The 14,047-nt window shown below is 40.0% G+C and overlaps 1 protein-coding gene across 2 annotated transcripts in view; it reads left to right on the top strand.

Moving 5' to 3' along the window:
- Window positions 1–14,047, top strand: part of pappaa (pregnancy-associated plasma protein A, pappalysin 1a) — a 92,542-nt gene that overhangs the window by 58,247 nt on the left and 20,248 nt on the right. For both annotated transcript variants that reach the window (XM_046839707.1, XM_046839706.1), the window contains exon 15: window positions 3,101–3,266. In XM_046839707.1, the coding sequence (XP_046695663.1) occupies window positions 3,101–3,266 (166 nt within the window). The remainder of the gene's footprint in view (window positions 1–3,100; window positions 3,267–14,047) is intronic.

Genomic DNA, 14,047 nt, shown 5'->3' with positions numbered 1-14,047 from the left:
CTGTGAAGGCTAAATCCCGATTGCACATGAATGTAATTTCATTGCTTTATTGGATGATGCGGTGTTTTATTTTGCTAGGCCGTTTTTTTTTTTTTCACGTTCAGTTAAAGGAGACATCTCGTTCCATCTTGCTCAGCTTAAACGGGGCGAGTGCTCAACCGCCTCATAAATTTTAGGCCAAAAGTAATTTGCAAATGCTGGAAAGGGTCACTTCTAATATCGACAGTGGTGATTTGTGTCAGTCCCTTTTCGGCTTGCTTTGTAGAGTGGGTTCATTGGCGTAATTATAATGCACACCCACACGCACACACACAAACACAGAAACACAAATAGAATCTATGACCCTGCTTTTTTTTGGCCTCTGTATTTTGTAAATTTTTTTTGCATCGTACTTGGATGCAGCTGAAAACTCGCTGCCAACGGCGCTGCATTTCCCGTAATCCTTCTACCTCTACAAAACACCAAGTCCCCTGTTCCCAATGCTGTTAACAACGGGGGTCATTATTATGGCTCGCTTTTGTGTGCTCGATCCCAATTTTTCGGCACTCAACGCCTTTCAAACAAAAGCCCTGGCGCTCCCTTGCATATTTGGATGCAGTGAAGGAATGTGTTTTGTTCTTTCCTCCGCTGCTTTTTGCTTGGGTGCCGGGCTTCAGAGAAGCTTTTCTGTATGAGAGTAAGTAGACATAATGAGTTTAAATTGCTCAAGATGTTGCAAGTTTAAACACTCAAGATGTCGTTAGCCGCATAAACACTGGTAGGTTTCGAACATACTGTCAGTGGCCAGTTCATCGGGTACTGAATCAGTGCGATCCCACTTCCACCTCCTCCTGGAAGACGTATCGCAATCCTTGACCAGTATTATAGCTGGAGGAAATTCTTTAAATCCCCATAAGAATGGTCCACCATTTGGTTTTTTTTTTGTTTGTTTTTTTTCTTTCCCCAATGGATCATATTTCGTACCGGCCAATCGCGTACGTAATCAAATCTCATCTGCGCTGCGGTTGGGAGATCAGATCAGCTGTCAGACAGAGTTCCGTCGTTCCACTTTGATATCCAAAATCATCAATTACTGCCAAAACAGCTGGAAGAACTTTGACTGACACACCTGCATGCACACGTCGGTTTGTTCGGTTCCTGTTCGACCTCCATTCCTGTTCATGCTGCACACATTTACTGCGATATGCATCATGATGTGGGTGACTGTAAAAGCGTTGTTTTCATTCAAATCTGACGGAGATCTTGGCAGGGGTCCCATTGTAAGATTTAGTAATGCTGTATTTCACCGCTGTCGCAACGGAGAGGCGAAACCTGTAGTTTGGTTTATTTTCATAAGCTTGAGCCAAGTTTTTGAAAACAGAAAAAAAAAGATCGTTGTTAAACGGCAGGTTAGTTTGAACTCTTTCTGTTTTACATTTACAATTCCTATGGGAAACTCTGTCTTTATTGTTCACATGTCTATAAATTGCTACTTTAGTAGCTTTATTCAATCCATTTATACCACAGTGGTGTTGAATGCTGCATTCCTATTGGTCAGAGGTTGCTTGATGATGGAGCCTTGATATAAAAAGATAAAAAATAAAATAAAAATAGATGTTTTTTGAGGAGATAATTCACTTTTATGAAAGCAGTCACCAGTGTCAATGCTTTGTCCCAGTCTAAGAAGATTTTACTACAAGTCTTCTGGACACTATGTATAATAAAGGTACCAGTGACAAACTGCAACTGAGACGTCCAGACAAAGGAAATAACAATGTCTATTGACAGAATGATTATTGCTGCTTTATAGACAGTGTTGTACTGTATGTCTGGTAAAAACGTTCTCTATCATCAAATATAATTATTCAATTCATTTTTTACAACAAGTGATAAAGCAGTAATAAAAAAAATGTTGGCGGTGGTTTAAAAATGTTTCGAGACTAGTTTAGTAACAGACAGCAGCACAAGGCTGCACACATGGTCACAGGGAGCACCGACCTTCATAAGTCAGTGTGCCAAGAGACATCGGGAGTTGTGCACCTAGTGCTATTCAGACCTCATGTGCACCCTGTCACCAAGCTCACGTCAGTTTCTCGGCAGAAACAACATTACCTCACCTCTGCACCCACTGTACTCGCCAGATTTGGCTTCCGTGGACTCTTCTCGAAAAAAAAATTAAATTTGTTACACACAATGTATATACAGCTAATATTATAGATATGAGGATATGAAACTATATTGGTATGTGAAACAATTTTTTAATCCTTTTTCTTTCCAAATTCGAATTTCGAAATCTTCTGCAGCACCAATCGCTTTGTATTATTTGCTCCACAGGAACGTCCACTAATCACATGCATCCGTCATGTCTCAAAGAAAAACGAGTCGACTTGACATAACCAATGATTGGCTTAAATTTCATGAGCAAACCAAAGAGAACTGTATGTGCTGTTTGTTTGTCCCTCTTTTTTAATCCATTTCACTTTTCCACATGTTGATCCAATCAGTGCTGAAGCATGTGTTAATGATTCAGACGTCCTTTATTTGTCTGTGTGGGGAAAGAAGTGAATGGGAATGCGGTTTGCTTGCTCGTCTGTGTGTGTGTGTGTGTGTGTGTGATGAATATGGAACACGTCCGAGTTTTGTTTCAAAGTTCTAGTTGATCCCTTGACCAGTGCATGTCAAGTTTGCATCCTAAAACACCTGGCTGGGAGACAGGTCCCTGGCTACGCGGCTGTGCTCAGCTTCCGCTTCCATAGCGGTGTTTCGTGAGGTCTCATTTGTTTAGCTCCGGAGTGGAAAGAGTGGGCCAAGCACATTCTATTTATACTGCAGCTCCCTCCCTGCGGCTTTGTTGCCAAAGTAATGAAGATTAATGTCAGGTTGACCGCGTGTGTGTGTGTGTGTGTGTGTGTGTGTGTGTGTGTGTGTCTCGCTGGAGTTGAATGTGACATGTAGTATTCCACTGTTAGTCCTCGGGGCCGTCTGGAGGATGACGTAGTGCAGTTTGTGTGCAACAGCCTCTCACTCTCTGTATCTCTTTCTCTCTGTATCTATTTTTTCCTTCTCTTATCTCTCCTTTTCTTCCCCTCTCTCTTTCTCCTTCTTCCTATCTCCCCTCCAGTTGCGTTCATTACTCCTGCGAGGCCATCGACTGCCAGGAGCCGAAGGTCCGCAATGCAGAGCTGCGATGTACCGGCGGCTTTTTCAACGGCGCCCGATGCACTGTCACATGCAACAGTGGCTACGTGCTGCAGATCCACCGGGACGATGACCTCATCAAGAGCCAGGTATGCACACGGCTGCGAACAGAAAGGGAAAGAGTGAGAGAGAGAGAGAGAGAGAGAGAGAGAGAGAAAGAGAGAGAGAGAACATCATCTCTCCAGTGTGTAAGAAAAAGCCAGGGCTACTGTACAGTCTGCGTCTCTGTTTCGTCCCCGCCGTCTGGCCCAAAGAAATAGAGAGAGAGAGAGAGAGAGAGCGGATGGATGAGCGTGTGCATTCCAGCCGAACCCCTTTGCCAAGAGCCCCCGCATTCTCGGCAGCCATTAACGTTATAGAGCGGCACCTCAACAACTTTTTTTGACGTGCACAGAGGAGCCGCATGTGGAAGTGGTTAGCAGTGGTCTTAAACACTCGGCCCCCCTCCAGCCATGCTCCTATAAGCTCCACACACAGACTAAGCAAAACCTAAACCCACACATGCATATTTAAAATTTCAACTGCAGCAACAACACGTTTTAGACGTTTAGACAAAGTTTGGTTGCAGAGGTTTTTTTGCCCAAGTTGAAAAAAGGTGAGCATCTTTCTTTCTGAACGTGTCACTGTAACTGCATCTATTATTAGTGGTAGTATTTCAGCAGCCTTCCTTATTCTTAATGGAATAACTGTTAGAATTATAGAAGTCTTCTGATAATTAGTCTGAAACTGAGTGTTTTTTTTTTTCATTAGACCTCATATTTACTTGTATTAAAACAACCAAGCAGGCATAAATAAATAAATAAATAAATAAATAAATAAATAAATAAATAAATCGGTATAACCCCAATTCTAAGAAAAAGTCGGAATACTGACTGCATAAAAGATGCAGAGATTTTTTTCTGCAAATCTCATAAATTCATTTTCACAATAAAACAAGAAAATCATATTTATTGTTTAAACTGAGAGTATAAACCATTTAAAAAAAAATCGTCATTCCGAAATTGATGGCTGCATCGTGTCTCAAAAAATTTGGGACAGGGCCATGTTTACCATCGTGCAGGATCACATCTTCTGTTCTATATATACTTCTAGGAACAGAGGGGACTGTTTGATATATCTGATATAGGATTCTAGCTGCTCAACAGTGCTGGGTGTTCTTTGTTGGTTTTTTTGTTTCATGGTGCATCAAATGTTTTTAAATGGTGAAGTCTAGACTGCATGCAGTCCAGTTCAGCACCGCAAATCTTTTGCTGCAAAGTCATGCAATTGTAATAGATGCAGTAAGCAGATAGCATTGCCTTCAAATATTCAAGGCCTTCCTTTTTCTAGATGGAAGCATTTGTTACCCTAAAACATGTATATACCTTTCAGCATTGATGGATCCTTTCCAAATGTGCAAGCTGCCCATTCCAAAGACACTAATGCCCTCCGCTGTTGTTAACAACCAGATGATCCCACTCCTCTTTAGTACAGAGGATGTGGTGTCCAAGGTTTCCAAAAAGAAATTAAAGTTTTGATTCGCCTGACCACAGAACAGTTTTCCACTTTGCCTCAGTACGTTAACCTCATTAGTTGCAAAATGTTTCTCCAGCTGTTTAATTTTAATAACATCAACTTTTTCTTTTTTTGCCTCGTCCCAACTTTTTTGCGACGTTTTGCAGCCATCAAATTCAAAATGACTTTATTTTCTCTTTAAAATGCAACATTTCCTCACTTTAAACATCTGATATATTTTCTATGTAGGTCCCCTGGTGGTCTAGTGGTTAAGATGCAGCGCTCTCACCGCTGCGACCCGGGTTCGATTCCCGGTCAGGGACCCATCCCCAGCCACTCTCAGTGCCGGTCCCAAGCCCGGATAAATTGGGGAGGGTTGCGTTAGGAAGGGCATCCAGCGTAAAACATGTGCCAAATCAAAACGTGCGGAGGATCCGCTGTGGTGACCCCTAACGGGAGAAGCCGAAAGAAAGTTTTTTTTACTGTGACTAAAACATGGGTTTACATTTACATTTTACACCGTGTGCCAACTTTTTTGGAATTGGGAAAGAGAGAGAGAGAGAGAGAGAGAGAGAGAGAGAGAGATAGATAGATAGATAGATAGATAGATAGATTGGTCAAAAGTCATGTGAGAATAGGTCGGATTGGTCAGATTTTACTGCAGGAGGAGCAGATGGGATTGGTAAAATGTTTTGCAGAAGTAAATGAGGTTGGTCACCTGAACTGTGGTGGCTTTGGCAAAGCGGATGGAATTGACAAAACTTCTCTGCAGGAATGTCTGGGATTTATCAAATTTTAAGTTGGAGTGGGTAAAATTGAGGAAACTGTCCGTGGAAAAGGCCATGTTGGGTCAATTGGGTCTGCAGAAACAGATTGTTAAAACTCCCTCCCGGAATAGATGGGATTACTCACATCCTTTCTGAAGGAGCAGGTGGATTTGGTCAAACTTTTTTGTGGAATGGCCAAGACGGGTCAAGAATGTTTTGCAGAAGCAGGTGGGATTGATAATATATTATATAGGAAGCGCAAACAGGAGCAAAAGGTATTGGTTAAAGTTCTCAAGGGAGCATTTGGGATTGGACAAAGATCTTGCTGGAGTTATATTGGGATTAATCAAAATGATGTGGGGGAATACTAACATTAGTTAATTGTTGTATGTGGGAGCATTTGAGTTTGGTCAGATTTCCTGTAGGAATGTGTGGGGTTGTAGACCCCACACATTAGACCCTTATTCAGAGATGTTACCACTAACCTACTGTAATTATCACTAGGTAGCTTTAAATACACAGCGTTGTTCGCAAAGCTGCTACTTCTTTAGATGCAAAGCGTAAAGCGAAAACCCAGATGACCCTAGTGGGACTTGAATAACGGTTTGTTCCACAATCACAATTGCACATGCTACACATACATGCAAGCGCAGTATTCATCTTCTCTATTATTTCATAAATACAATTTAGTTTACAGATGCATCCAAAAAGTTGATTAAAAACTGTTCAGTTGTGTTCCTGCAACGTTCAACAACGTAAAAAAAAGCGTACACTACATTGCATACCTGTGCAGGACTATAAACCAGAGCCCTGTGATCCTGAGGACAAACAGGACACACCAGGTCACATGCATGTGTGTGTATGTGTGCATGCGAGATTGCAGCATCAGCACGGAAAAAAGGGTGAAAGACGAGACCGACGTCAAGCTCCATCTCATCATCTAGCTTCAGAAGGGAATTGCAGACTTGCTCCACTTGTGTCAAGCGGGTTTCCAGGAACTCTTTTAGATCATTGTATCTGCAAAACCATCTGTTCTGTTCTCTCCACTTGTTTTTTGTGTCATGCGAATATGTGTGTGTGCGTGTGCATGTGTGTGTGGGTGAAAGAGAGAGAGAGTGTGGGTACACCGTTGTTTTTGTTTTCTCCTTGTAAACCCTTTTCTCAGATGTTTGATGGATAACCGGTGTGGGAAACACGCTAATACTGCTTTCCCCTGGACATGAAAATGTGCGAGTGCGCTGTGGTGGGGAGATTAAATCTGCCGTCACATGGCAGGCCTCGGCCTAATAAACCCAGCAAATGATCAATTATTCTCTGCATCTTTTTCCAAATCAGCCACAGCCAACCAGGAGAGTCGAGTGCAAAAGTTTGTGCACCCCAGTTATTTACATTTATCGGATTTGGCAGATGCTCTTTTCTAACTGAGCAGTTCAGGATCAGGGGTCTTGCCCAAGGGCCCAGAAGCAGCAGTTAGGTGGTGCTGGTGTCTGAGCATCCAAACCAGAGTCCAATGCCTCAACCACTGAGCTCCTCCTCTAATACCAACAAGGTGTTTGCCAAACAAAACCATTGACCATTGGATTCGTATGTACTTTTTGAATGTCTTATTCCAGTGCTCATTTCCTGTTATAATAACCTCCACTCTTCTGGGAAGATGTTCCACTAGATTTTTGTGAGATAAGCTGAGGTGAGGAGGCCTGGTGTACATTCACCATTCATCCCGAAGGTGCTCCATAGCAGGAGATCTTCCACTCCAACACATGTAAAGCATATCTTCATGGAGCGGGGTTTGGAACAGATTTGGGTCTCCTACTTTGAGCGTAAAGAAAATCCCACGCATCCGAAGATGCCCTACAAAATTGTGTGCCAACAGTTTGGTGAAGAATCGCATATGGCTGAAAAAATCAGGTCTCAATATTTGTATACAGTTGGTTCCGCTTATTCATCATATTAATTAAGTGGAAACATTTCTACATTCCTATTTAAGCCATAATATTCTTTAAATCTTGGGATCTGAGCCTACAACCTTCTGGTGATTCCCAGTCAGAGAGTTTTTGACCGTGTAGAAGGTGCATCGGTGAGATATAGGAGCTAAAGGAAACCTGGTGTACAGCTTGTGAAGAATTTGGTATTTTGTTTGGGCTCTGCTCAAGCAGATGTGCTGTGGAGATGCCTGGCTTGAATTAGACACACTACCCAGCAGAGAGGAGCAGAAACCTCAACTGTAAATAAAATAAAAACAAGAAGAAAAAAAAAGAGGAGGAAACTCCTTTCGCACAAACACTGTCTTTTTAATGTGAGTGTCTGTGTGTTTTTTTCCCTTCGCTCTGCCTCTGGCTGGACATTAACCACCAGGACGCTGGTGTTTTATGTGCATTTGTTATGGGTTTGTTTGTATGTGCGTGCGTCCCGGTATGCATTCATGGGTGCGTGCACACACACGTTTACCTGCGCCTGTTTCTTTTTACCAGAAAAAACGTGGCGTTTGGGGTTTGGCATGAAAGACTCATCCGTTACGTGCACTAAATGTCCCTGACAGTGGTTTGTAGCCAGTAAACCCACAGGAAACCAGAAGTAACCAAATCTCGCACTAGCAGACGGTCGCTCGCAGCTGAGAGATGGCAAATCAAATAGATGCGCATGATAGATATAGGAAAGAGATGTTACATGATTCCTGATGTTCCTCCCACAGCACACATAAATACACTGTATAGAATCGAATATTCTGGAAAGAATACTCCTCTATTACTGCTCTCATATGTAAAGCTTTCACATTCTGCTTGCATTAATGCGTGTGTGTGTAGCTAAATGTTAGTCTTTTTCCCGTTAGTTCTGTCCCATCAATGCAAAACACATGAACACAACAAAAACGCAATTTTTTGGCAAAACTAAAACAAAAAGCAAATTCAGTCAAAAATAGTCAAAAATAAAAATTTTAATTTAAGAGGATATCCAAACTAACAAAATGACAGCGGCTTTCAAATATGACTAATATATACAAAGAATATATAAAAATAAATCAACTCTACTTGTAACATATATATATATATATATATATATATATATATATATATATATATATATATATATATATATATATATATATATGTGTATATATACAGTGGAACCCGTTATGTCGATGTCCTAGGGGTTGCCAAAAAGCATCGAGGTAACCGATGATCGAGATAAATGAAAATCAAAATGGCGGCAATATATTAACGTGCCTGAAATTTCTTTATGAACATGATGTGCGTTAATAAATGAGAATGTGCATGCACGTGTTTTTGAAGGGTTTTTTTACACAACAACGTTGCCGCGATTTGTTTGATGAAGGCATGCTATAAAAATACATACAGTACATGTTTATCTGTCAGGAATCCACCTGCCACGCCCCCTTCGGCCCCCTTTAGCGTGTCAGGTGCTTTCTCTGAAGCTCCCGGCTTCAATCGCGCACATATGGTGCTCGTTTAGCATCATCACCAGCTCCTATTTAAACTTCCACACTCTCACTGTCCGTTATTGTTGGTATATGTTGGTTCACGGCAGTCGTTGTTATCGCTCATGTGTATCCCGGTACGTGTCTTCCCACCGGCATTCTCTCAACGGCTGCTCTTTTCTTCCCAAAGCCGCGCCGCGCCCCTACTAACACTACGAACACTAGCACTAACTAACAGCAGAGATTCACCAGTATACAATACAACACCTGTAGCAGCTGTAAGACTTGATTTTTCCGACACTTCCGCGAGTTCTTCTGCGGCTGCACCGAGATAACCGACGTTAAATGACAAATTTTTCCCCTCCTTGTGCTCGAGATATTAGGGTTCGGCAACATAAAAAAAGTCGACATAACTGATAAAAAATGCTTAGAAAAAGCGAGAATTTGGCGGTTCCACTTCAAAAACGTCGACTTAATAGGGTTGTCGAGATAACCGAGGGCGAGATAACCGGGTTCCACTGTTTGTATATATATATATATATATATATATATATATATATATATATATATATAGAGAGAGAGAGAGAGAGAGAGAGAGAGAGAGAGAGAGAGAGAGTTTTTTTTTTTTTAAAGGCAAATAAATATGCACAATCCATATATGTTTTAATTCCAAACTTGTACCACAACATTGGAGGCACACAATTGTATCGTCTTTGGATACAGGAGCATTAAAACTTCCCTTCACTTAAACTAGGAGGATATAAAGATTTTGATTCGCCCATAAAGCGTATATAAGTAACATGAGCTTAATTGTTAGCGTTACAAAATCAGAATCTATTGTAGCTAGATAACACTAGCTAGCTGCTATGTAGATAGATAATGCTTGGCTTGGCAAACAGCATATAATAATAATAAAAATTATATTTATTTGGGGAAAAAAAACATTTATTTATGTATGAAGCTCATAGATATAAAGCTCTTTCTAACTTTTTAGCATTCGAACAGACTTTCCATCACCGAATTGGGCCGAAAACATGCGTGTTTAATTCAAGACACTCGCTCTCGATGCAACATTTTAGATCCATTCCTGTCAAAACGTTCACTTATGGCGCAGCCGTAAGGATTCCGAAACCTGTTATCAGTTACCGGGAGAGGGGAAAAAATCCTTTGTTGATACAAAAAAAAAATACACAGCTGTAGAGAACTATGAAAACCATGATTAATGTGTGTTTTTCTGATTACGCATCTCCTTTGATATATTTCTTGGACGATATTACCTCACTGAGGTTATTCAAATTTGCTTATATTGCTCTCGGACTGCAAACGTGTTCGCCCCCAGCTTTTATTTGGTGACTGCTATGAGATTTGAGTTTGGTATTTATGAGGTAATGTTATGCTCGACATAATTCAAAGTCTGCTGCACATAAACGTTAGCAGTCTGTGGCTTTGTTGAGGGGATTTCTGTGCTGTAAATAGTCATTTTCTGGCAAAGAGACACGAATATTTGAATGTTACACCTTTATCAGAAATTATAGAATGTCAGTGGTATTCAGACTATTCAGTGTGTAAATTTTGTTTTTCTTATTTCTTTTTTTTTACATAAATCAGTAAAGGCCATAATGGAAAATGGATGAAAACATCAAACAAGCTAGTAATGCTTTATAAAATGGGTCTGTAAAGACTTTCAGTCATCCACATTGTAAGTCTAGAAGATTAATAGTGTTGACGTTTGGCAACCCATCCAATCTCATCAAATTTAAGTAGAACTTCAAACCACATGTCCAGGTTTAACACTGTAAGTAGTTCTGTTTTCATATTACTAGACACAATAAAAGCTATTTTGGATTTTGCCAAGTTACGTATGCCTGATTGTTAGATGCAGCCATGGAAGCTAATACTGTTAACAAGGGTTTAAAGTCAGGAGAACATCAAGGACTAGAAGCTTGAAACTAGAAGTCTTTTTTAAACACACACACACGTACATCTTACATTGTTCATACTAAAATGTACAAACCTAAAGAGTGTATTTATAATATAAATATTTATAGGTTGTAGACACCTGATTATAAGATTTGTATATACGTTCTGAACATCGTATTTCACATTGAGTGTCAATTTGCTGTTAATAAAACCTTCATCTGTGAAGATGTTCTACTAGTTTTTGGAGTGTGCTTCTGGAGATCTGTAGAAGGGTAATATTGAAGTCAGGTACTGATGTGGGTGAGGTGAGGAGGCCTTGGGTTCAGTCAGAATTCCAATTTACCTTGAAGGTGTTGTTTTCATTTATCTAGCATTGTGCACAGCGGAATCGACATGCTGGAACAGGCAAAGGGAAAATTTCTTTACCGCATTCGAATCAAATCTTGTACAATTGTGTGCTTCCAACATTGCGCTAACAGTTTGGAGATGAACCCAACATGTCACTTTTCTCCATACAGTCTATATATAAAATACATATATAAAGTCTTTAAGATGCAAGATAAACTGTGGTTATAACAACGAGGTGAAGCAGGAGGAAAAGGGATAAATATGGAAAAGTCCAGGTTTAAGACTGCAAGCCTCCAGAGATGATTTCCACTTTGTAACCAGATGTTTGGGGCATTTTTTGAATATCAGTGTTTCAGTGGAGCAACAGAAGCCAACATTCTTTCACAATGATATCTAAACCACACGCTGACCTGTTTAGATCAAAACAGTCCGTCGTGTCTGGCTTTTTGAAGGGGGATTGTTTGCTGGCATAATAGCCAGATGTACCAGATATCTCCCACTAAGAAAGATGTACTATTCCAGAAATGAAACTTTTTTCCTCTTTGAAGTTCCACCAGCGACCCGCTTTGCACCGACTTTCACGATATTTGAATAGTTATCTGATCCATCTGTAACGTAAATCAGCTTCAAACTATGACATGCAGTTTATGGGGAACGTTTCAAAACATTGTGCCTTTAGTCCTTATGTCAGTTTATGGTGTCTGTGGCAAACAGATCAGGAACTCTTTTCATTATTTTAGAAGATGAATAATCATAAATACTTATATAAAAAAAAAAAAGAAAGGAGGCCCCATTAAGGAACTTAAAGGTTTTTCGCAGGGGGACTTTTAAATGTTTTATGTGTAGATGTACAACAGAGGGAATTCCTGTAAAAAAAAAAAGAATTCCAGGGTTGCATTAGAAAGATTAAACCTTTAGAACTCTTTATGTAACCCTTTATAGGGAGGTGTTAGCTCGGTGGTAGATCGGTGGTTAGGGCTCTGGGTTGAGAATCAGATGGCCGGGGGTTAAAGTCCTGGGGAGTGACACTCCTGGGGCCCTTGGAAAAGACCCTTAACCTGCTGTGCTCCAAGGGCGCTGCAACATGGCTGATCTTGTGCTGATCTTGTAAAATAATTTCTGGGTTCAATACAGTACAAGTATATATTAAGGCAGTCAAAATAAACGCGTTAACGCAAATTTATCTTAACATTCACTGATTTTTTTAACGCACTATTAATGTACATTTTGTTTGACAATATTTATAAAAAAAAATAATAAGGTGAAACGAAAACCTTCAACGCAACACACATTTAATCATCCTTCCATTGCTCAGATATAAAAAAAAAAATACATTTCCCAAAAAAAAAAACAAATTTTTAATCACTACAACATTTGTTTAATTGATGCACCAAGTGTCAAATCGAGCACCAAAATCCACCATGATGCGCACATCCGGCAGTTAAAACCGTCCGTGTGGAAACATAGCAAAAGTTTCCAATAGGTGACTTGATGATTTGCGTGATTTAAATCACCATATTATAAAACATTTACAAGAGTATTTTTACGAGTGGGGTCAGTCATCTGAAAATGTAAACAGGCTTGCGTAAGTAAACCTGGTACTTATATTTTCTTTTTTTCATGTGTCTAATAGACATGAACAAGTTCTATGACCTTTGAAACATGTCTAGTCTTCATGCTCATGTTGAGTTTGGTTTCACTGATAATAAACATACATTGCATAAAGCATCGATATTTGTTCATGGCCATGTTGATTAGAGTATTAAAAACGTATAAAGTATTAATTTAAGGTACATTTAGTACAGATAAAAATGCGCGATTAAGATGCGATTAATCTTAAGTTAACTTATGACAATCGTGTGATTAATCATGATTAAATAATTCAATCGATTTACAGCCCTGTTTAAAATTTCCATATATACATATACTGTTGAGACACTTTGGCATAGTCTTCTCCCGTATGTAGCAATAACAAGTTCAAGAGTTCTGTCTATTTCTTACCCAATTTCCATTCAGTTCAGTCATAGCCAATTCCCACCCACAACATGAACTTCTTCCACACATGTGAAATGAGCCACTGCATCTTTTTAAACTGCTCCTCATTTAACATCACTGGACAGCTAAGCATGATTGCAAAAGACTATTACATGTCTTATTCTGTACACAGGATCTGTTCTAGAGATCAGATCAACCGGGAAGAAAAAAATGCCTTACTTCCCAGCCAGGGTCAAATATGAACTACCAACCGCAAAGCCCATGGTCTGTAGCCTCCCTGACATGTACCATGCTCAGTCTGCCAACTTCTATAGACATTGTTACAGAAATCCAGATGTAGATTTTAAGGCCCTAATAAGGAAGCCGGGATAACAATGACAAGGAAGAAAAAATGCCTGGGATTAGACGAGAAGGAAAAGTTGAGAAGAGCCAGATTGAAGAAGGGATCTTTTTCTGAATGGTAGCATAATTACAGTGTACAGTAACATCAAAAAAGGGAAGCAGTACTGAATGTAATTAAAGAGAACAGATAGTATAATAGGGACGTTCTTAATCTTTGACATATCCAAATTATATTTTATGCAGCATGATAAGATAACACCTCAGCGGGATGGTGAGGCATTCCACTAGTTTGGAAGTACAGATCGTTCCGGTATCCAGATGAGGTCATGTACAGCAGCAAGAAGGTTAATCATGAGTACAGATGAAGGTAGGTAGGTGGTAGAAGTGCAAATAGGAATTCTGGCAGAACAAACTCTGATTGTACAACAAAAAAAGACAAAGCCAGAAGTTATAACAGGCATGGGTTCACCTTGGGGCAGTAGCATCCTGCCACTCTGATGTCAACAATACTAAGTGACCACTTGGAGAGGGCAGGGGCTACATCGGAACATCCCAGTTTGCCATGAAT

This window comes from Silurus meridionalis, chromosome 25 (genome assembly GCF_014805685.1).
Source record: "Silurus meridionalis isolate SWU-2019-XX chromosome 25, ASM1480568v1, whole genome shotgun sequence".
NCBI classification, from domain to species: Eukaryota; Metazoa; Chordata; class Actinopteri; order Siluriformes; family Siluridae; genus Silurus; species Silurus meridionalis.
This window is presented reverse-complemented; position numbering and strand designations above follow the sequence as displayed.